This window comes from Empidonax traillii, unplaced genomic scaffold, assembly GCF_003031625.1.
Source record: "Empidonax traillii isolate 1590-97213 ecotype Southwest subspecies unplaced genomic scaffold, ASM303162v1 scaffold322:size1131127, whole genome shotgun sequence".
Lineage (NCBI taxonomy): Eukaryota > Metazoa > Chordata > Aves > Passeriformes > Tyrannidae > Empidonax > Empidonax traillii.
In genome coordinates, this window is record NW_020955515.1 from 1,080,853 (window position 1) to 1,103,584 (window position 22,732).

Sequence of the window (22,732 nt, forward strand, 5' to 3'; positions counted from 1 at the left end):
GATGTGATTTTTTCCCCCCCTCCTTTCTAGTCTCTTTGATCAAATCAAACAAAAACGCAGCGCTTTCATTTCTAGTTTTATAGTTTCAAAGACAATCCCTTGACACGCTCGAGCAGTCTGGACCCGAGTCCTTTTTTTTCCTTAGTCCAAAGGCTCACTGTGTCTTGTGCCTTTCTCTGTATCAGCAGTTGCAATCTGCATTAGCTTTTATCTGCATCAAAAGACAAATGGAAGAGAGCAAGACCCTGCAGGAATGGGAAACAGACTTACATGTGCAATGGAAATATGTGATCCGTACATTCAGTCTGCACATGGAGTACAGACCAGGGTCTATACTGGAAATCTGTAGCCTATACTCCCCGAAATGTGAGTTTAGATTTTAGGCTTTGAAGGTTGGTTAATCCCCTCCAGTGGTTAATACCAACATAAAATGTTCTCTGATGTCAAACTTTTCCTCCCAAACGCTTTCTTTCCTTTTTTCCCCCCCTCCTTTTTTTTTTTTGCATATGTCAACTATACAAAGCAACGCTCAATTTGAGAAATTAGCATTCAAACCCTCTGTAAGCACTTTATTTTTGTCCGCTTTGTGAGCAGCTGAACACATGTCCAGGCTGAAATACGCTGAGCTGCTGCTTCCCGGCGCGCGTGCCAGCGCCGCCCGGCACGAGGAGCTCCCGGCCACGCAGGCGTGGGAGAATCTGGAACTTTGTCCGGTGTCCTGAAGAGGCACTCCTGACCTCCGTCCTGGAAAAGCACATCTGCAAATCTCCTGCTCCGCTGCATCCCAGGGGAGAAGATCCCAGTTAAGCCACACTGAATCATAACCCAGCGAGACGAGCGCTCTGGTCGCTGTCATCCCGATCAAAATCCCAGCCGCCGTCTGATGGCATTCGGAATGTCGCGGGGCGCGTTCCTTTTTCAGAGGAGCGGCGCTTAAAGCAGAGTGTGTTTTCTCTCTGCATTAAGGAGTCAGATTCAGCTGTTCAAAGCAAGTTGATAAATTGCTTTTCATTAAGTGTCTGAGCGCCAAGGGGTTCGGTGTGTGTTCCAAGGAAAAAATACATTAATTACAGCTTCTGTAGAGCATTTATCAATCACGTAGTTATAAACGCTACTAATGCAGTTAATTGAAGGTGGAAAAATTTGCCTTTTTGAATTTGTTGACTGTAGCAATTCCGTGACTGGAGAGACAAATCGAAAATGAAAACCAGGGGATACTTCTAGCGGGAGCTGCTCAGTGGAGGTCTGGACTGTTAGAGGTTGGGTTATTGGGAGCTCAGTGTTCGTCCTGGCAGGTTTATGCTGTGTCTGCTGTTGAGGTACAGGCTGCAGTAGCAGTGTTTGTTCTCCTCTCACCCACGCAGCCACGCTGTGTTTGCCATGCAGAGGGATGTCTCACTGCCTGTGGTACAGTTACAGCTGCCTCTGTGTCCTGCCCGTACAATTTGTTTATTGCTCTCTGTGTGTTGGCTTTTTTTTTTTTTTTTTTTAAAGAAAAAGGCGAGTGCTGAGGAGGAAAGATGCACGAAAGCAGACAAAAATGTCCTGCTCACCTGTGGTCAGTAAAACTTCACCATGAAAAAAGAAATCTTTTGTGAGTGTAAAGTTTGGGTGAAGGTGATGTGCTGGCAGCTGCTGGAGGAGTCAGGTGAGATAGTGCTGAAGTGTTTTATCGGGTCTGCAGACAAAAACCTGTGGTGCTTGTGGTGTGCAGAAGCTTTGAAGGCATCTTGCACACTCGTGTTGCTTCCCTTGTGACTGTTTTGAACTGCCAGCTGGGAAACTGGCTGTTTTCCATGCTTCTCAGGAAAGCCCTGAGAATAGCAGAGACTTTTTACAGTAGCTAATACTAATGTATTTCTTGTCCTTTCTTCTGTTGAGCTGTTATGAGGTGGCCTTTGAGTTTCCTGGGAGATTGATAAGGACACTAGGTCTGTGTCAGGACAAGCCAGCGGGACACCAGCACCTCGTTATGAAGGTTGACAGGAAAATGCCACCCCAAGTGTCTGGTCTGGCTCTTTGGTATTCACCTGATGGCTTCTATTTTCAGCTGGTGGGTGTTTTGCAGTGTGTTGCAGCTTCTGTTTGAGGTTCTTAGAATGCTTTTCATCTTTGCAGCTGGCTGCACAGCATCTCCAGCTACAGAAGGAGGTCTTATCTTGCCCTAACAAAAGGTAAAATGTGTATCCAAGAGCTGATGTGTTCATGGTCCAGGAAGAAGCTCTGGCACAGTGCACAATCCGACAGATCTCCAAGTTTGGGTCTTAAATCTATTTTTTACCCCTTGCTTTGTTAATGGGCTGTTAAAATTTCACCATCAGTGGGACCGTAATTCAGTAGCTAGAGAGTTAAATACTAAACCAAGCTGTCAGTGTGAGTGTACAGGTCAAAATGGTTCACATGCATGACCAGTGCAAACCAGAATCAACCCCCATGAGCGCATTCTCACACACCACTGGCACACCTGGTCCAAAAGTGAGTCACTTCTGATTTTTATTCCTTAATATACAAGTTCAGTTCTTGTCTTTTGTGAAGTCTAATGCATTCTGCCTCATCTTATTTGCAAATATTGTTCATTTTCAAGTGAATCTATTTTTAAAACAGGACTCAAAACATATTTTTCAATATCTAACAAATGTCTGGTTTGTTGTTTGTCTGTTGAATAGAGGTAAAATTTGTTCAAAGTTAGCTCTGGAATTTTTTTTTTTTATAATCAGCTTGTAATAAACAGGGAAAGATAGCTGCTTTCCTACCAGGGAACTGTCGTAATCTGTAACTTCTAACGATATTTTAGAAGGGAAAACTGTCATCCTTCTGTCATGTGCAGCCACAGGATTTCTGTAAGTCATGATTAAGACTTTAATTCTGGGCTTTTACAGAGTAAGTGTGGAATGAGAGAAGATAATGAAAATGGTGATCTCTGTGAAGCAGCCACTGGAGAGAGAACTGTTTCATGTTTCCTCTCCCCTTTGCCTAGGCAGCTGTTTACTGAACCTAAGAAAAACTTCCTTTTCAGAGCTGGGAGGGCAAGAAAGCCGAGAGGGAGGAATTCTGCCCAAGAGTGGCATGAGGAAGCTCACAACTCTTGCACGTCCTTTGTGGTAAAGCCCAGGATTACAACCTCGTGCTTCTCCCACACATCGAACACGTAGGAAAGCTGCCCATAACCCCATTCCTGCTGCGGATGTTGAGGTTATAACTGCAGGCTCTCTGCTATGGGAAAGGGGTCAGTGTGTATTTTGGTTTCTTATCACTTGAAGGCAGAAGGAAGTTGCATAGGAGGATGGAGAATGTCTGTTGGTGGGAATGTGTGGTGCCTCCATTGGGGTATGTGTGAGCAGCGTCCTGCAGTTTGGTAGAGGCTGGGCTGTTCTGGGTTTGCCTTGGATGCAAGTCATCTCAGCTAACCTTAATTTTCCGTCATGTTCACATGAGAACATGCACACTCGTGTCTGTAAGTCTGTTCCATATTTTATAGCAGCTGCTGTGATGTTATAGATGTTGCTCGAGCATGTAGGAAGAAATTTGGTTTAGTTTGCCCCGAGGATAATGGATGCTTTGGAGGGAGGAATATTTGTTTGTGCCTGACAGTATCTTGTTGAGGAAAATGGGATCTTTTGTGAATGTTACAGTGGTGGGTAGGGAGTCTGTTTTGCATTCTGAAAATAGAAATGTAAGGCTGATATCCTGGGCAAGTTATGATTTTAATGACAACATTGTGTTTACCTGGCCTGTGCTCTTAACTGCTGTTGTTCGTCTGTAGCGTCCTTTGCTCCCTTCCCAAAATATCTGTGGAACCATATGCACTCTGAAACACAGCTAAGATACATGCCAGGCTGCTTCTTCATCCTTGTTTCCCACCAGTACAGCATGAAAAATTTGAAGTTGGAAGTTACCATATGAAAGGAGAAAGAAAATTAATTAAAGGTCAGAGTGCTTTAGTGTAGTGAAAATTGAGAGGAGGCAGATACAAAGTTATTCAAATTGCTTTTGACTTCAGGCAGGTCGATTTTCCTATTTCTTTCACATGTTCCCATGGTAAAAGTAGCATCTCATCAGTCTCATAACTGACCACTAGTATATGTGTTTCAAGCACAGCCAGAAATCCTCCTTTTGAAGCTTTGGCCAGGCCCTGCAATCGTCCTAACTTGTCTTTTCTCCATCTTTCCTTCACCTCTGAAGTGGCCTGCAACACCTGGCAAGACCTACTTAGCCTGTATTGTCTGTCAGCTCCTGCCATGCTGCAGAATACAGAGTTAAATCTAAAAATACGCTTAAAAAGAGGTGAGGGCTTTGAGCAAAGTAAAGTAAGCCACTGATTTGGGTCATGAAAGGGAATTGATGTCACTGGTTCTCCGTTGCAGCTTTCCTGAGCTGCGAAGTTCTGTTCTGAGCCGTGAGAACGCAGAGGTGCAGTGGTGAGCAAAGTGGTGCTCAGGACAGGGAAGGGTGGTCTGGCTCCAGTTCTCCCCAGGAGATTGCCCAGACCATGACCTTGTAAGCCTGATGAGAGAAGTCAGGCTGGTATTGAATGCTGTGCAGTTTTGTTTGTCTTCACAGTCTTCAGTGGTAGAAAACTGTCACCCGCTGCTGTCCTTTAAACAAAGGGTGACCGCGGCATCGGCTGATTAAATGCTTCATCCAGAATTACATCAGGAACCTGTGGTGAGCCGGATACTTCCCTCCATCCCTTCTGTCATAGCCTAGTCCATCATCAGGAGACCACTGTTCTAACATAAATCTGGTCAAAAAACCTTAAACCACTGTGAAAGGAGTCGTGTGCAATTCTTTGCCTGTTACAGAGTGGTTATGTGGCTTCAGTAATGTTTGTTAAGTGCTTTGATATGCTTTGGTGAAGGACGGAGTGTTAATAATTAAAACTGTAAAGAAGTTCTAAAGTAGCACGGGGGATGACAACTGCTTTCTGGTCTGTTGGTTAACAAAAATGCAAAATATAAATGGACGAATCAGCAGGAATTGAGTTGAACGCTCCCTTCCCCCAGCCACCTGCATGGGCTGAGCACAGAAAGCAGCTAATTGTCTGCTCTGCTGCGGAGATGAAAGAAGCTGGTCCTACAACAGGAGAGGCTATTGAACTGCATGAAGGTGGTAAATTATCAGCACTGAAAACCTTTTTGAGTTGGTATCTTTACGTGCTCAGAAAGTACGTTATTTGTACCGGTATTGATAGCGCTGATGAAACCGGCGTCTCGTGACATGAGTCTTATGTTTCAGTCCCTGTAATTAAGAGGTCAGTAAAACTGAAACTTGTTGTATAAAACTATGCCATCGCCCTGTTTGGGTATAGTCGAAGGGTGTGTTTGGTGAGGACAGGCTCTGTTAATGGCTTTATCTTGGCCCAGCTAACGAGCTGTTTGCAGAACTGCTCTGATTTGCAGTGGGCAGGTTGTAAAGCAGCCTCGTGTTTGTCCATTTTCCTGCTAGCAGTTCCATTTGCAGAGTGCAGGCAGGAGCAGGCTTCTTGCCAGCAACAGCTTCATTCAGATTAGGGCTTTAGTTCAATTATGTCCAATTAACTTTTATTGCAGATAGCAGTGATAATTACTTGCAAGTCAATTTTTTGGCTGTGGTTATCCCAAGGCTAAAGTCTGAGCTTGATGGATTTTAATAACTGAAGTGACGTGTAGCTTTTTCTCCTTTTTTTCTTCTCCAGGCCTCAATTAGATGAAAGGTCAGAAGCTATGTAAAAATCCATCTTACGATTAAAGCCAACTGTTCTACTCTTCAGCAGATGCATAGTACTGTGTTTTAAAATAATCTCTTGGGACAGACCTAAATAAAAAAAGGCTTTTTAAACTCTTCAGATCGTAACCTTGAGCTCGCTGCTGCTTTATCTGAAGAGTGAATTTGATGGAGCTGATGGCACACGTGGCAGTACCTGGAGCCGAGAGCCACCGCCTTGCCTTGTTTTACTGCACTGCATCCTGTTCCAAATTGCTCACCTAGAAGCCTTTAGTGGTAGCCCTTGGGCATGAGGAGTGTGATATGAACAATATTCCATTTAAGTGCTGTTATCCCAAAGCTGCTTCATTTTCTTCCCTGTTGAGCGTTGCCATCCCAGCTCAGAGAGAGGAGCAGAGCTGCATTTAAATTCTCTCTGCCTTCCCCACCAAACTAATTTTGTTGCCTGAGTAACGTTATAAATGGAGGTCAGCCTAAAAGGTGACGTGGTGTACAAGCAAAATCATAGTTAATTAAACGGCAAGAAGCAAAAATTGATTTTGATCGGAACTGTTGCAGGGCTCTACAAAAGGTCCACCTGAATGCAGAAAGCCAAAGGTCCTGTGTTGGCAGGTGCTGACGGTGCACTCCCCGTGCTACAAAAGGCGACTTTCCATTGTTCAGTTTCCTATTTATTTATCCCCAAGTACACTCGATGCTGTTGTGATTTATTGCCATTTCAGAGGACAACCTCTCTGCCCACTATTTTGCAGTTTTCCATTTTTAAAGCATTAAGAGGATGTGATACCAGCTGGTGATGAATACAGTGCTAGTTCGGTAATTTTCTTCCAGGAAACGGTAAGATTTTTCTCTGGCTCCTCAGCAGCCCTGGGAAAGGGCCATTCTGGTAAGTGCCCAAGAATAAAGGGGAGTTTTAGGGCTGGAAAAAGGCAGGAAGCCTGCGGGATCAGTCTAGACACTGTCAGGCAAGGCATGGCTGACTGGAAGGAGTTGTATTGAACGCTGAGGTTGGCAGGAGGGTTCAGTGTCTGCAGTTGACACGAACAAATCTTTGAAACCCCTAGATTTTAGGTTACTTCGGGAGAAGGAAAAGGAATGAGTCTCCGTGGTGTCGAGCAGCCTGCCGGGGGGTAAATGAGACACTGAGTTTCCCTCGGAGCATGAAAATTGGCCCGGATTCAATTATGTTTCCTGGCAAGCTCTTGCAGACATTTGTACCGAAGAAACTTCACAACCCCGAGTTAGTTTTTGTTGTTGCTTGCAGCGTTTATAAGTGCTGAACTTGGCATGTGCCGCGTGCGCCCCGGGGGGGTTGCCGTAAATCCCGCCGGTGGCTGTGGCTATGGAACTGCGGCTGTGGAACTTCACGAGGACTACCGTGCAACAAGGAGCAGAGGAGATGAGAAGCGAAGCGTATCAGCCAGCCACAAGCCTTTAACAACCCCCACACGGCTTAGGGGGGACCCCAGGGTGCTGGAAACTTGGAATAGTTTGGAGCTTTTCTTTTGTGTGTGGGTGGATGCTCCCGCTTCCTCCTGGCCTCGGGCTTTGTGAAGGAGCCCGCAGTTAATCGTGGAATTTCAAACATGCGTGTTTACTCTCAGGAACCTAACTTTAGACTTCACCAGCTTGCTTTCGTCTAAACCAGCTCAGTTTCCCATATTTCACTGGCCAGGGATGGTTTGTGGGGAGTGTTTCCTTTGAGTTCTCACCCTGTAAGGCCTCTTGGGAGCTTCAGAGGCTGGCGTATCTAAAAACTTGGCAATAACTACATATGTGGGCTGTTTATATAATGATAAAGCTGTGTTAGAGTGTTAGAAATTTCCTGGTAGTACTGAGTTGCTTTACACCTAGGTTTTAAGCTCTAGGTTATAAAAGTAACCCCTGGCCTAAGAAGCACTGGGTCTGGCAGAGGCAGTAAATACTAAAATGTTGAATATCAACCAGAAAATAATACATTTTTTCAAGTACAGAAAGGCAGTTCTTGTGGTAAGTTTTACTGGAACTGATTCCTAGCTCTGCAGGGAGGGTGTCCAAGGGCAGTGGGTGGAGGTGAGTCCTTCCATCCTACCTGGTGAGCCTTATGGTGTCACACACTGTGCTGCCAGGACCAAAAAACACCCTGATGTGCAGGTGAGGCTGAACATAACAGTCATCGTGAGAACGTGCCAATTACCCCCAAATCCCAAGCACTGCAAATCCCTCTTAAGCTTAACATGCTTTGATTTAATTATTAATAAATCTTGGGAGAAAAAAATTCTGTTCACATGTCTAAACCTGCTATTTTGTACAGCGTCCTACGTGTGCTGTTAAGATTATATCCTGCAGCCATATTAGATTAAAATCACTTCAAAGAGGGATATTTATTTATTTATTCCTATCTAATGATTGTTTTCCTCTGGAAATATACTTTATCTTTTTATATGTATAGATATTTTCAAGACAGAGCTCGTTGTGCTGTGTTTGGCAGTGTACAGAATCAGTTTAAAATACAGTTTAAAAACGTCAAGGTTTTCACAGTTCACAGCCCTCCATTGCTGGGTGCAACGGCTTACTGGTCAGCTCATTCTCCAGTTTGCAGCTGATGGTTTAGATGATAGTGTTGAAGTTGTCTGTGCCAGCTTGTGCTCAGGAAGAGACAGGTCAGAAAGTGCTAGTCGGGTGCTGAGTATATCAGGGAATAAATGTTAATTAATTTCTAACAAAAAAAATGGATAGGGTACTTGTGAAGATATTTCACGTGCTTTTGTTCTCAAATACTGAGATCTCAGTTTTGAAAACCTGTATTGATTTCACAGAGAACAAAATTTGAAGCAGGATTTTAATTATAATATGAAATTCAGTGAGGGAGTTATGGTCAGCACTTCTACACAAGTCTGAATTTCTTTTTTTAATGCTCAGCAGTGACCTAGATGTCATCAATTTGGTTACTGCAAATCAAGCTAAAAGAGCGATTTTATGCTTCTACTTAAAATTATTTTTGTAAGTCCAGTATTTCCTTTAAAATTATTATTGCCACCCCAGTCTTTTACGGACCTTTGGCATTACCTAAAATGATTATCTGCCCCTGGGAACAACTTGCCTTTATAGCTCTCTCTGAAACATTGCTCTCAGTATTGGAGCTAAAGCTTCTGTAAATACATGTTTTGACCTTCAAGGAAACGCTGCTGTCATAGAACAGGAGCCTGGCTATTCTGAGGTGAATGCTGTGACCACTCTTAATCACTTGTTCTCTCTCCTAATGTGCCATTATCCTGTTTATTGCTGTGTGCACCTCGCTGGGGCACTTCAGCAAGAGGCTTTCTCAAAGCGTCAGTGTTCAGGCTCTAATGAGTGTTAATGATGGAGCAGGTGAGCAAACCCTCCCCACATCTTGCTGTCAGAAATGCTGCTCCTCCAGTCAGAGAGCAGCGGTGCTCCTTCAGGGCTGCACACAAACTTGCCATCAATCAAATAACATTTTAGACACCGGCCTCCCTCGCTCGTGCAGGGACGGGAAGTGATCCTGGGCTGGCGTCAGACGTTGCTGGAGTAAAAGGTGGATGCTCAGGTGAATATGGGAATAGTGTGATCTGTTTTTCTGTCTACGGTGAATGCTCTTTAATTTTGTTTGTCTGCTTTTCACTGAGAAATAGGTCTTGTTTTTGCCAGTCTTCTGAAGTTGATGAAATGAGGAAAAAAGGAAAATACAATTATTATTTTTTTCTTGCTGACTGTGGGTGTTTCTGTTGCTTACTCAGGTAAAGCTCTGACAACTCACATTGGTTTTGTCTTCTGATTAAAAGGAGCTAGATTCTTGTTTTGTCTTTTTGGTCTTGCTGGGCATGATTTGGGATGAGAAACTGCTGCCCACGGGCTGTTTGCAAAGTTTCACTGAACGCTGCATACTTACAGTCACGAATTAATCTCCTCTATAAAGGTCGAGCAACTTTTCAGTTCCTCAAGCAATTCCTTGATGTTGCGGATGTGACAGGTCTTCAGTCATCGTTTCTGAGCATCTTCTGAAAGACTCCAAGAATTCCACCTCCTTCAGAGAGTCAGAAAAAAATCTGGCTTTATTTAGATTTATTTTACAAGGTTTTACAACTGCATATTTTGGACTTCTGGCAGTGCAGGTTGTTGCTGTCTCCTATGAGTGAAGCGGAGAATGATACAAACTTGTTCTGTTGGTGGTTGCGCTATCGGGTCCTGCACCTTGGTGAGATGGTTGTGAGTCTCTCACAGGACTGAGTTGGTGTTACTCTGGGTGGGTAGGATGAATGGGCAACAGCATGGAGTTGTCAAGCTGACATTCAATGCCCAAGACTACTTTTGTTAGTCACAGTGGCACCCAAGAGGCTCTCTCAGCTGCACACAGTCAGCTTTTAAGAGCACTCGCTCAGTGAAGGTGCAGAACTTTTCATAAATTATTATTTGAATGAGATTTCTTGGCTGTTGGTTTAATCAACCTTTGCGTGTTGAACCGAGGAGATGCATAAACATGGAACTAATGAACTGTACACAGTGAGTAATTGCTGTGCTGCAGGAAAGCTTTAAGTCCTCGCTGTTCCCTCCATTGGTGCAAGTGTTCCACGGGTGGGCTGACTCGTGGTGGTGGTCTGAGGTCAAGTTTCAAATTATAGTCTTTAAAATGTCCCTGCAGAACTCTGCTGTTGGAGGTTTTCTGGAGCATGAAGGTGGTGGCGCTGTCCAGGATACAGCGCTGATGATGTAGTGTCAGTGTCATCCAAAGGTTTCCTATTGTGCCATCCTTGGCAGTGGGACTCTTTCAGAAGTGGCCTCTGAGAGGTTTTGGCAGCCACAGCTTCTCGTGTCAGGCTCGAGCTTTCTGTTTTGCCCCCTTTAGATCTTTGAATGCCTCCCCAGCTGTGTTTTAATTGTGAAACTACGACTGAAATTAAATCAGCTTACAACTTTTGAATCTTTCAACTCTTCCTGTGTTTTGGAGGTCATATAACAAGTCCCTGCACCTTTCCAGATGCTCCTTGGGTGTTTTGCTTTGTATAGCAGCACTGATGCTTGTGGAGATCAGGAAAAGGAGATGATTTCCCCAGCTTGGCTCCTCCACCCTGTTTCACAGAACTTTGTGCAGTGTTGTGACTGGCTGAGGACAGGGAGATTTGAGCAGGGGCTTGGATCAGGTGGCCTCTAGAGGCCTTGTTCCAACTTAAATCTCTCTCTATAATTCCAGTAACGCTGGGACACTTGGAGCCCCAGTTAGCTTTGTTGCTGGGATCCCCCCTTTGGTGGGATTTGGTGGGAGTTGTGCAGTGTTTCTGTATAAAGAGCTTTAGTGCTCCATGTGTTCATTGTGATGTTTGATTTCCTAAATGCTGAACCGAACAGAAGAGGATGGTGGCACCTCTGCAGCCCCTTCATGCAGGTGGCACATTATACCACTGTCTGCCCCAGAGCCGTGCAGGTTATTGAGTCTCCACTGAAATGAAGGAAGTTGTAGCCATTCATCTTTCAGCCTAATGGACCACAGAAATTACAAGCTGTAGCATGCAGCTTAATCTTGCCACGAGGCAGAGTGCTGCATACTTTGCCTTCAATTTATGCATGCCATGCCTTTTTATTAAATGTAAAAGAGCAGTTGACAGGGTTTCTCCAGAGGACTTGCCTTGGCTATACCTGGTGGACAGCCAGTGCATTTCAGCATAGTGAAATGAATGATGGTGGTTTTTTTACCGTTCATAACAACCACCTTTGAAATTTGAGGACAGAGTTTTGGGTTATTCTCTGTGTGTCAAGCAGCAGAGGAGAGCAAGACAGCTACTTTGGTTTTAACCCTGCAGATGACCCACTTCTTGAAGTGTTTCCGTTGCCATTACGAGATGCAGTAAGGACCGGAGCAGCGGTTTCATCTGTGCTTGGTCAGGCCTTCACCCAGGGATGGCTCTTTGCCGCTTTCTTTTCTCTGTTCCTCCTTGTATTATAACTTTGAATTATCTCTCTGTTGTTGCAGTGTGCAGAGGAGTGAATGCCCCATGTTGTGTTAGTGCCTGTCTGCCATGCTGGCCTGCCTGCCAGGACCAGGCGACCTCTCCTTTCAGCTTCTTTCTTACACGCAGATGAACACTGGACTTCAGAAATGTGAGTGACGTTTTGTCTGCAGGATGTGGTTAACTGTTAAATCTGGCTCTGGGACAGCTGTGACATAAACATTTAGGATACAGTGGAAAAACTGTTTAATGTAGAGTCTTTCTTTTGTTATGCCTTCAAGGCATCCATCCGTAATGGCTCTGAGAAATGGCTGTGGAGGTTCACGTGTGCAGCAAGTTCCCCCCTGTTCCTGGCTCTATAAAGGTTAATTTTAACCACCGCAGGATGCAATGCAAGTGAGGTTCCTGTGAGATTTGTGCCTCTTTGCTGAAAATGTTTTGTGCTTAAAGTGTGCCAGCTGATTTGCTTCTTAGCACAACTTTTTCCTCACTCTTTTTCACTTCCCTTTGTGTAATTACTCGTAGACACTGATAAAAGTTGGATCAGTCTAATGCAAAGCTTTTGAGGTCAGCAGCTCTTGCTCTGCATACCTGGGGCTTATACTACAAATATTAGTGAGCTATTCCAAATTACTAAAGTTCAAAGTTTCCGTCTTCTTTCTGATGTCTCTTTGGTGCCTCTGAAAATACATCTGCAGAGTGCTCTGATAATTCTTTTTTGATAACTTCAGTCATTTTTTTCATAGTTGTGCTGGTGTTCTTAAGAACAACTTGTACTTGGGAATGTAAGTTTACTGGCTAGATATTTTTTTAACTCTTACTCTGTCTCTTTATCACTGAAGTTACACCTTGATTGTTCAGCTAAAAATTTAGAATTACCAAGGTTTCAGCGTAAGATCTGTGTACTTGGTCCTTAGGGCTGTGACCTGTGTCTTGCATCTGAAATGTGCATTGGGAGATCTCTGTACCCTCACCTTGCTGATGGACTCGTTGCTCTTTAAAAACCAAGTGATTTACAGTGCAGTTGTAGCTAAATTGTTCATATAGTGATGCTACTGGAAATAGGTAAGATAATTTTGCAATTAATTAAGGGTGACATGCTGCTGGTCCTGCCAGAAGTGACTGACAGTGTTCATGTACATGTGTGCTCCCCCACAGCACTTGCACAGCACTTCTGCTGACTCCATGGGCTTGTAATTGTAATGCCACTCAGCAACAGTAATACTCTTTGCTCACCAAAGGACTGGTGATGGCATGAAACTGGGCATCCCCCTCCTTTCTCTTCCCCATTTCCAGCATCGTCAGCATTGCTGACATGCCCGTTCCGAAGGCTGTGGGGTAAGAATGTGCCCAGATCTGTATATTACAAGAAGTCTCTTTGGCAAAGCTTGGTTCTGAAAGCAAATCATCAAGGTTCATGTGAGGGCAGCTGTGCATAAATCAGGTATTTGCTAATTACAGCTTTACAAGGCGACATGCTGGTGTGTTGGGCAGTTTCCTCACCTGATAGTACCCGATGCCGTTCCGGAGATCTGCCGGTCCCCATGCTGAGAGCACTGCCATGTCCTGCTCAGTGAAGAGCTCTGGGAACTGCATTTAGAAGAATTTAGGACATAAAGTAGCTGGCAGGCACGGGCTGGCAGAGGTAATGCTCAGCTGTTGGGTTTGTTCTGATTTAGATGGAAGATGAAACTGCTGGTACAGACCTCGCTCACCCCCGCTGCAGATGTGGGTACGATTAATTGGTGTGTTTCTCTCGTGCCTTTATATGCATGAGTAGCCCAGCCCCTGGCCAGGGGAAAGCTGAGTTAATGAGCATTTTTTAATGAACAGTGACTTGTGACTTTTGATGGGGGGTGGAAACAGGCTGTAATAATAGTGCTGTTGCTTTTATAAAAGGCACAGAACTCCACAAGGTTGTGTTTCTTCAGACTCAACAGTGTTTGTATTAATAATTTTTAAGTGTAGTTTTCTGGATCAGACTTTTTATTAGTGCTTAAAAATCCACATTAGCCCAATTACCTTCTTTTTCCATATTCACTCTCAAACAAGAGGCTTTTTCTGAACAGTGGCCTGTGCAGTAGGAGTTTGGTAGATCAATATGCGCATATTTTTTCCTTCAGAAACTGATGATTACAGGACTGCCAATTTCAGTATTTTTTGTTGAATTTCAGCCTGAATTCAGGCTAACCCTGAAATTCATCCTTATCCACCCAGGGAATTTCTCACTGACTGCATATCGATATTTTTTCCTTCTTCCCAGTGATTCTAGTGTTAACCTGACCACTCAGTTGGGATACTTGAGGCAGGAATTTTGGAGGTGTGTCTGCAGCTGCTGTTGAATACAGAGGCAGTACCACACAGTCTGGGAGAAAAAGGCTCATTTTTTTTGACAGTGGTGCAAAATAAAGCAAAAGGTCCTTCTTGGAGAGCATTTTGTTGGGGGGAACATGACAGAGAAGAGCAGATGGAGACTGAACACATGATCTTCAGCTAAATTGAGGGTTTTGGAAGGGCTCTTTCTGTAAAGCCTGTAGAGAAACTGCTGAAATTGAGATTTCTATGCAAAAGATGGACACAGCTGTTTTTGGCTTGTCCCAACCCTAGTGCTCTCATTAGGGTAGGAATCCTGGAGGCCTCTTAGTATTTTGTTTAATGTTAATGAAAATTTAACCATAGACAGCTTTAAAAGCAGTGGGTTTTAAAGCCTTAATGTGAAATGCACTTAAAAGATGTTACATTAGTGCTGAGGTGAGGCAGGGAAGTCTGTCTCATTCCATGACCAAAATAGCTCCAGCGGTGAGACGTGCAGGAATGTGACCGGAGGAATTGGTTGCCACGGGATTAGTGGGAGTTTGAACTCGCAGCTCACCAATTTATCGAGGTAATTGCTCGCAGGCACAGCTTTGTCGTATAACAAACATGAAATAATTACTTTTCAATAAAAGTATTCTGCCTTGCATTCACCACTAGGGAGCTTCCCAGAGCTCATCCCATTGTTTTCCTAATGAAGCTTCTTCATCCACCATCACCTCATTATTTTATTATGTCCTGATCTGGAATTCTTGCACACAAATGATGATATTCCAATACCAGCATTTTCTTTCGGACTATTCTTGCAGGTTTTCCATGCACCAGAACTAATTGTTCTTTTCTGGTTTGTAGGATATTTATATGGGATATTCAGGCTCTTGCTCACCCCATAATGCCTTTCTCCTATAGTATTTTACTGCCTTAATTATTAAAGTCATGGAATCTTGCCTGTGAAACTACCAGCAAAGCACATTTTAAGCATCACATTGGGGCACTCAGAAATACATCACCTTCAGGCCTGAGTGGCACGGCTGAGTTAGTCTGGAGTAAAAGGAGCATCATCTTATCTGTGCACAAACCAGGCACTGTTCGAAATGGTGGTTGGGTTCAGGAGATCCCGTCCAAGGGATTTAAAAGATGGTTTGCCTTCAGTAGGATGCCAGATTTGTTGTTGGGGTGTCATTTAAGCTTAACTGAGGGGTTATTTTCTCTCGTCAGAGGAAGGAGTTCTTCCAAATTTGGGATTAGTGGCATGTGTCTAACTAAAAGATGTGGCCTGTCCCAACATCCATGTTTTGGCTGCTTCCTGAAAGTTTCCATCACAATTTCTGTAGAACAGAAAAACAGATGCTTGTGTAAGAGACTATTTAGTATGTCTGTTCAGTATTTGTATTTACCACCTAATTTTATGATCTGCCTATGGAAATGTAAACCAGGATGAGAGGTTTTGATGGCCAAGCTGTCTTAAAGTACCTGCTCAATTTTTTGTCTGAAAATAGAATGTGACAATGGCTGTAAGTGGACTGTAAACCATAACACAGACAGGTTCCTTTGTCCTTTGCTTCTTCTCTGGTTCATGGTGGGTTGCCAGGGTCATCTCTTGGGGAAGAAACAGACCTTGATGAGTGTGGGCAATGCTAAAAATAAAGGTTGGGAGTTCATGAAGGCCTTGGCTGTTGAGGCAAGGCAGTGCTGGCAGATGCCATTTGGAGGCTCCTCTCTCCACTAGGAGCGTAGCAGCTCACTCAAAAGGGCAGATACGAACCACCTGCCTGCAGGGGCAGGGACGGGGATGTGAACAGAGAGGATGTTTGGGTTAATATTTCCTTTGATTAAGAGAAAGGGATGATATGTGCCAGTGTCTGGACAGCACAGGGAGTACAAGTATAATCGGCGCCGTGGTACGTGCTGTGCTAGAGATGTAAGACAAACTGCTCTTAAAGCTTCTTATTTCACAAAAGATATTTTTAATATTTCTATAATTACCCCTCCTTCTGGTTTCCATCCTATTTTCCATTTTCTGACCTTTTCTTTCTGAAAGTGAGAGCTCTTAGAGCAGAGCTTCTCTCCCTCACCTGTGATGACTGGAAGCTGCAGGATGCAAAGTGAGAGGTGGCTGGTACTCATGTATCCAAGAGTCTTTTGGAGGCAATTTGCTTTTAAGAATGAGAGCTGGATTTTCAAGAGGAAAGGCTGTTTGCCTGGGAGCAGCAAGCTCTTTGCTGGAGCATTAGATTTCCTTGGGTCACAGGGCTAGATGTGGGGCTGGGGTGCTCTTGGGCTCTGGAGGAGCTGGCTTGCCACATTCCCTGTTCTCTCAGCACAGCAGCAGATGCCACGGGGATGCTGACAATTGTAGCAAAAAGGATGGGCGTTTTTCCCCAGTAAATAGTTTACAAGGTGAGGGGGTAAAAAAGTCAAGCAAAAGCAAAGTGGGATTGTCAAAGCTGCAAGCCATTATTTGAAGATTATAAAACCAGCAGTAGTCCCATAGGAGTTGGGCAGCGGAGCTGTGGTAAGAAGCAGCCCAACTCTCTGCTTGGAATGTGATTATGGCAGAAGAGGCACAAGCATTTCCCTAGATTTCTGAAGTTCTTTGCAGAAGCAGTTTGAGCTTGTGGGCCAGGTAGGTGTCTGGTAAATCAGAGGAAGTGAAACCACACCTGTCTCCAGAAGCCTCTTGTCTGTGTCTGGGGAGTAACATGTGTTTAATCTTGAGAGGTAATCACATTTTGCCGTGTGATATGGGCCTGTCCTTAGCAAGGTGCCACCCTGAAAAGTCAGCTGAAGAAATAATTGCAAGCCATAAAGTAATGAGCCTCCTTCCATTTGCTGAGCTTGGACCAACAAGGGCCTCCTAATGGACAGCAAGACACTCAAAAAGTGCTTTCAGATGTCAGCACCTAGGAAAGGACTTGGGTGTAAATGGAGGCTTCAGCTGAAGCTCTGATGTGTGTTGAGTTTGCAGGGCAAGATTTTGGTGATGGGGAGCTACAGGCTTCTGTGAGAAGCTGCTTAGAAAATTCCCCCGTGTCCAATGGAGCCAATGCCAGCTGGCTCCAGAACAGACCTGCTGCTGGCCAAGGCTCTGGGATAACAGATTTAAGAAGGGAGAAAAACCTGCACAACTGCAGCTGGAGAGAGAAATGAGAATGTGAGAGGAACAGCTCTGCAGACCCCCAGGGCATGAAGAAGGAGCGGGGGAGGAGGTGCTCCAGGTGCGGGAGCTGAGATTCCCAGATTCCCATGCAGCCTGTGGGGAAGACTGTGGTGAGGCCCCTCTGCCCCTGCAGCCCATGGAGGTCCACAGAGGAGCAGAGATCCATCTGCAGCCCATGGAAGACCCCATGCTGGAGTAGTGGATGCCTGAAGGAAAGTTAAGCCCAGGAGGAAGGGAGGGGTGGAGTAAAGGAGTTTTAGGATTTGGTTTTATTTCTCATTACCCTACTCTTACTTGATCGGTAATAAATTAAACTAATTCTCCCCAAGTCAGGTCTGTTCTGCCCATGACAGTAGTTTGTGAGTGATCTCTCCCTGTCTTTATAATGACCCACAAGCCTTTTGCTGTTGTTTCCTCTTCCCTGCCCAGCTGAGGAAGGGAGTGAAAGAACGGCTTTGGGGGGCACCTGTGGCCCAGCCAGGGTCAGCCAACCACAGTCTGGATCTCACCTCAGGATTACAGGGGGCTCATGTTTAATTCATAACTTTCTGATTTTGAATCACACGGTAAAAATAGTGAGAACGGCTTGAAGAGCCGTGGGGAGGCAGCCTTAAATTAGGGGAATAGAAACCAGCTTGCCACCACAAGCTGTGAGAAATATTTCAGCTGGAGACAATCCGATGTTTACAGCACGTACCTGTTTTTATCCAACTGTACACATACTCTGATGAGAACATTGGTTTTTGTTTTGCTCCCCTGGGCAGGTCTTGCCTTAAGCTGAACTGGGGCTCGTGTTGGTCACCAGGTAATAAAGGGAATGAGGCGTCTGGTGCACGACCCGCTGGTCTGGGAAGATGAAGTTTTCTTGCCTCTCGATTCCTTGGAGATTTTCTACCCTTGTTGTGTGACTGTCTTGCCTTGGGGTTGATCCCTTGCTTACCAGAATTGACGAATTTCCTTTCTCCACAGGGGACACTACACAGAAAATGAGATCTGCACAGTATCCTACCCCAGCAGAATTGGATGCTTATGCTAAGAAGGTCGCCAACAATCCCCTGACTATAAAAATTTTTCCAAACAGCGTCAAGGTTCCCCAGAGGAAACACATACGCCGTACTGTGAACGGACTTGATACTTCGGGCCAGAGGTACAGTCCCTACCCATCTCAGGCCACCACAAAAACGGGCCTCCTGGCCATAGTCAAATCTCCAGCAAAAGGAATTATCAAAGACTTTGACGGGACACGCACGCGCCTGCTGCCGGAAGCGATGATGAACCCCCCTTCCACGCCCTACGTTGCACCAAGCACTTTAACCCACCCCCAGGCGCTTGCTCGCCAGCAGGCTCTCCAGCATGCACAGACTTTGCCGCACCCCCAGGGCATCCCGCAGCACCCTCAGGGTATTCCACAGCCACAAAGCTTACCGCACCCTCAGGGGATCCCGCAGGCGCTGCCGCACCCGCAGAACATGCAGCAGCCGCAGGGCTTGCAGCACCCTCAGACCATGGCACACCAGACTCTGCAGCACCCCCCGAATCCTCTGCTGCAGCCGGGTTTACATGGAAGCAGAAAGATGCCGGATGCAGATGCGCCGCCGAATGTGACCGTGTCTACCTCAACCATTCCCCTCTCTATGGCTGCCACCCTGCAGCAGAACCAGCCACCGGACCTGAGCAGCATTGTGCACCAGATTAACCAGTTCTGCCAGGCCAGAGCTGGCATTAGCACTACCTCAGTGTGTGAGGGACAGATTGCAAACCCCAGCCCTATAAGTCGCAACCTGCTTATCAATGCAAGTACCAGGGTATCTACTCACAATGTCCCTACACCCATGCCTTCCTGTGTAGTAAACCCTGTCGATCATGCTGCTGCTGCTATTCCTCCTGCCTCTGTTAATGTGCCCATGGTCAACATTAACAGGGTGCCGCCCGCCTACCAGAACGAAATCAAATCGGTTGCGTGGAACCAGCACCAGCTTGCACATCTGCAGCAAATGTGTGGGGATGCTGCTGGGCCTGCTGGACTCGCAGGGAAGCACCCTCAGAGGGAGATCGCAGGGCAGAGTTTTCCTGGCAAAACTTCCAACTACCCTCAAGAACTGTGCATGGGCCAGTCGTTCAGCTTGAAGCCCCCCATCGAGAAGCCAACGCCTTCTCCGCCTGTGAACGGGTTGCAGGGACCCTTGCCATATACCAATGGGCACTATTTCCAGCCCATCTGGAATAACATTCTGCCCACGCCCAACAGTGACAGCTCTGGGTCCCAGGACCTCGCCATGCCTTTCCACGGGGGACAGCCAGCGGGAGCGCCGCTGGATTGTGCAGGAGGAACTCATTACAGAGCTGGAGCTGGCCCATCCAGCCAGAATAATGTGATGCAGACCATGGATTACCTAAGCGGGGACTTCCAGCAGTCCTGCTTCCGAGACCAGAGCATGGCCGTGCTGGGAAAAGTCCATCGGCCCCCCATGAACCGAGCACCTGAACCAACCGATAGTCGAAATCTTCATATTCAACACCCAGGGTATAGATAGGCTGCAGTCACTTTCACAGACAAAAATTATAGGTTTTAGTCTTAATTTTAATTAATAAGCAAGGCGTTTTTAACTTGCAAACTTGTGTGATCATTATAGTAACCATTGGAAGAAGACATACTGTATATTTAAGGGTTTGCTTACATGTTATCTCTCTCTCTCTCTCTCTCCTTTATGCATCAAATATTTAACATGCCTTTTGTGTCAAAGAATTTCATTACACTACTTCACGCCACAGCTGTTTCCTCACCGCAGAATCCCCTTTGTGCAGCTTTTGCCTTCTGCTCAGCAGCTCCTCGCTGGACTGAGGTTGAGTTGCTGCAGGGTTTTGCAGTTGCATCTGTTCACCGGCTCCAGTGAGAGCAAGGTAGTGTAGCTGCTTCCATTTCCATCTCAATTTCCTCCAAGATTAAGAGCAACAGAATTTTGTCAGGGAGCAGGGCTTATTTTCAACTCGAAAGCCCATTTCATTAATGCATTAAACATTGACCATTTGCACTGTCTAGAGGCCTGTGTAATTGAAAAAGAGCCTACGTCTGAAAAGAGACAGCTAGGGGGATGTACTTAGACATTAATACAGGAAGAAGCTTTCCAGCTGTTTCTTACCCACGTTTATCATTTAGACTTTGTCCAAAGTCAAAAGTCTCTGGCAGATTTTTCTGACACTTTTGTTTTCTGGACAGGGTGTGGAGGAGGGGGACGATGAGTTAAGGATACAAGGCAGCAAGGCTGCCACAGGGAGCTGCCTTTCTTTTTCCCCTCCCCACTCCCCTTCTCCAGTGTCAAAGCTAACCTTGTCTGAACCCCTCGCTGCTAGGAGTCTGGCTGTCCTGATGTGAAGGGAGTCCAGACCCACTGACAACTCCAAAAAGGGTTCAGCCACTTCTCTGGGAGCTGGAATTAGTGTCAGGGTGAGGAGGAGATGCAGCTCCATCCTGTCCCCGTTGCGGCAGCAGGATGGGAGGTGGTTGATTTCGAAGCAAAGCTCCTCTCACGAGCCACTGTGGGACCAACAGTCCCGTGTTCTTCTCCATCAAAACACCCCAGCGGATTTAATGGAACAATTCTCCTCTCTGGGAATTAGCGAAGCTATTTATAACATCCCTTTTTCCCAGGGTCTCGGTGCCTAACTCCTTCTGTTCCTTTCCCATGTCACTTCCAGCAGCTAGTTGAGTGACTGTAGGACACTAACTACTGGGTAACCTCAGCATTGTGTTCTCCTCAGTGTACCAAAACATCCCTTTCCTTTCTAACAACCGAATTTATTGTAAGTAGAAAATTCCTCATCTCCGTTAACGAGACTAATACTTGAACATAATGATCACAGTCAAGTTTGGAAATTAAAACAAAAAAAGAAAAAACTAAAAAAAAAAAAAAAATAAATGCATTGATTCTTTCTATGTACACTGGCTAAAAAATATTGCTCTACACTGTAACTTTTAAGTGTAATATTTCTGTATGAATGTCGCCTGGTAGTGTGGGTTTGAGTAGCATTGTGTATGGGTGAACCCACTGGCCTCTGCCATCCACTGGCCTCCCTCACAGCCCTTGGAAAAACAAAGCCTTAAGTATTTGCTCCTTGAACTTTCCTTAACGAGCATGGTTTAAAAATCTTAAAAGACATCATACAAAATTTAAAAAAAAAAAAAAAAATTTAAAAAAAAATAACAAGTTTTGAAGTGACGTCATAGTTGGCTAGAGATTCTTAAAAGTTTTTCGTAAATGGGAAAATTAGAAAACATTTATTTGTATTTTTTTAATTTAGACGTGTAGTCCTGGGCTGTAACAAATATTTAGGTTTCAAAGCTTAGCAGAGTACGTTTCTGACTCCTTGCGTAAGTTAGTACACTTATATCATGTCATTATTTAAATTCTTTTAAGTGTACTATAACCCGTTCTTTAGTGGTAACTCCTTAGCAAAGTTAAGCAATTTGACTAAAGACGGATTAAATTATGTGTTGGCTTGTGTTGCCTTATATTTAAAAAAGGAAAAATTGCCTGATTGTGTTATGCCAAATGATAGCAACATGAAGTCCTAATTTATTGTTTATAATCGTATTCCTGCAGTCTTTGTGAAAACTGGTAAATATACATCTATGAAAGAAAGAAAATCCTGAGGCTTTTCATGCAATATTTTTCTGAATCCATTCTGTTGGAGCCAGAGTTTGAGTCTGAAGCTGCTTACCTTACAGTCACCCCGTCGTCTTCCCCATCCCTTCCCCAAACCCAGCGAGGGCTGTGCTCTGACCTCACCCCTCCCTGCCCAGTCAGTCCCCGTAAGGTGTTCTGCTACCTGAGTACGTACCTTTTTACTAAATAAAACCTTGGCATCTCCTCTGTTCCGTAGCCTGCTCCAAATCTCAACCCAGACTGTTATTAAAAGCTAATTTTTAACTCCTGCTCTTCTCCCGAGAGCCTGAGCAGAGTCCTGTGCCGTGGTGGTGGTGGTGGTTGCGGTGCCCGGGAGGTGTTTGTTGGTGTTGGCAGCACGTTGTGAGTTTTTGGGGACTGTTCTGCACGGGCAGTCACAGGTACAGCCACGACCTCCGAGGCTTTGCCCCGGTGCAGCAGGACCGGAAAGCAAAAATCCTGCTGAGACTCATCCAGGTGGGACATTGCTTGAAAAATAAGAATCATTTTACTATTAAAATATACTGAAACCTTTCCTGTTGGTCTGGGAGTGAGATTTTTCTTTAAACCAACCCTTTCCACCTCTGCAGCAGCCCCTGTTGCCAATGGACTCTCCATCCTTCTCCTTCCCCACTTCATCCCTAAGGAGAAACAAACACTGACCTGCCTCATTCCCGGGTACAACACTGGGAGCAAAGGGGGATACGCCATGTGGGGGTCTGGCCACATCACTGGCACTCACCAGGGTCAGGAAGGCACGAGCAGAGGCCGGTGGTGCTGTGTGTGGTTGGAGCTGTGCCGTGCTCTCCTGGGAACACGGAGAAACCTCCCGTGGTTTTATTTCACACTGTGCCCAGAGCAGAACTAAGAGTAACCAAAAGGCCAGGGATGCTCCTTCCCCTTGACACCCATGCCAGTGTCACCAACCTTTGGGGCTCACACTGCTC

At 45.3% G+C, this 22,732-nt stretch overlaps 1 protein-coding gene across 2 annotated transcripts in view; it reads left to right on the forward strand.

The window, feature by feature from the left end:
- Window positions 1–22,320, forward strand: part of FAM222B (family with sequence similarity 222 member B) — a 36,138-nt gene extending 13,818 nt beyond the window's left edge. Inside the window, exons 1-2 of one of the 2 annotated variants that reach the window (XM_027891537.1) lie at window positions 11,387–11,799; window positions 18,091–22,320. In XM_027891537.1, coding sequence (XP_027747338.1) covers window positions 11,718–11,799; window positions 18,091–19,655 — 1,647 coding nt within the window. In that variant the 5' untranslated portion in view covers window positions 11,387–11,717 and the 3' untranslated portion in view covers window positions 19,656–22,320. Of the gene's footprint in view, window positions 1–11,386; window positions 11,800–18,090 lie in introns of those variants that run through there. The other variant, XM_027891538.1, reaches the window with a different exon arrangement.
- The last annotated feature ends 412 nt before the right edge of the window (window positions 22,321–22,732 follow it).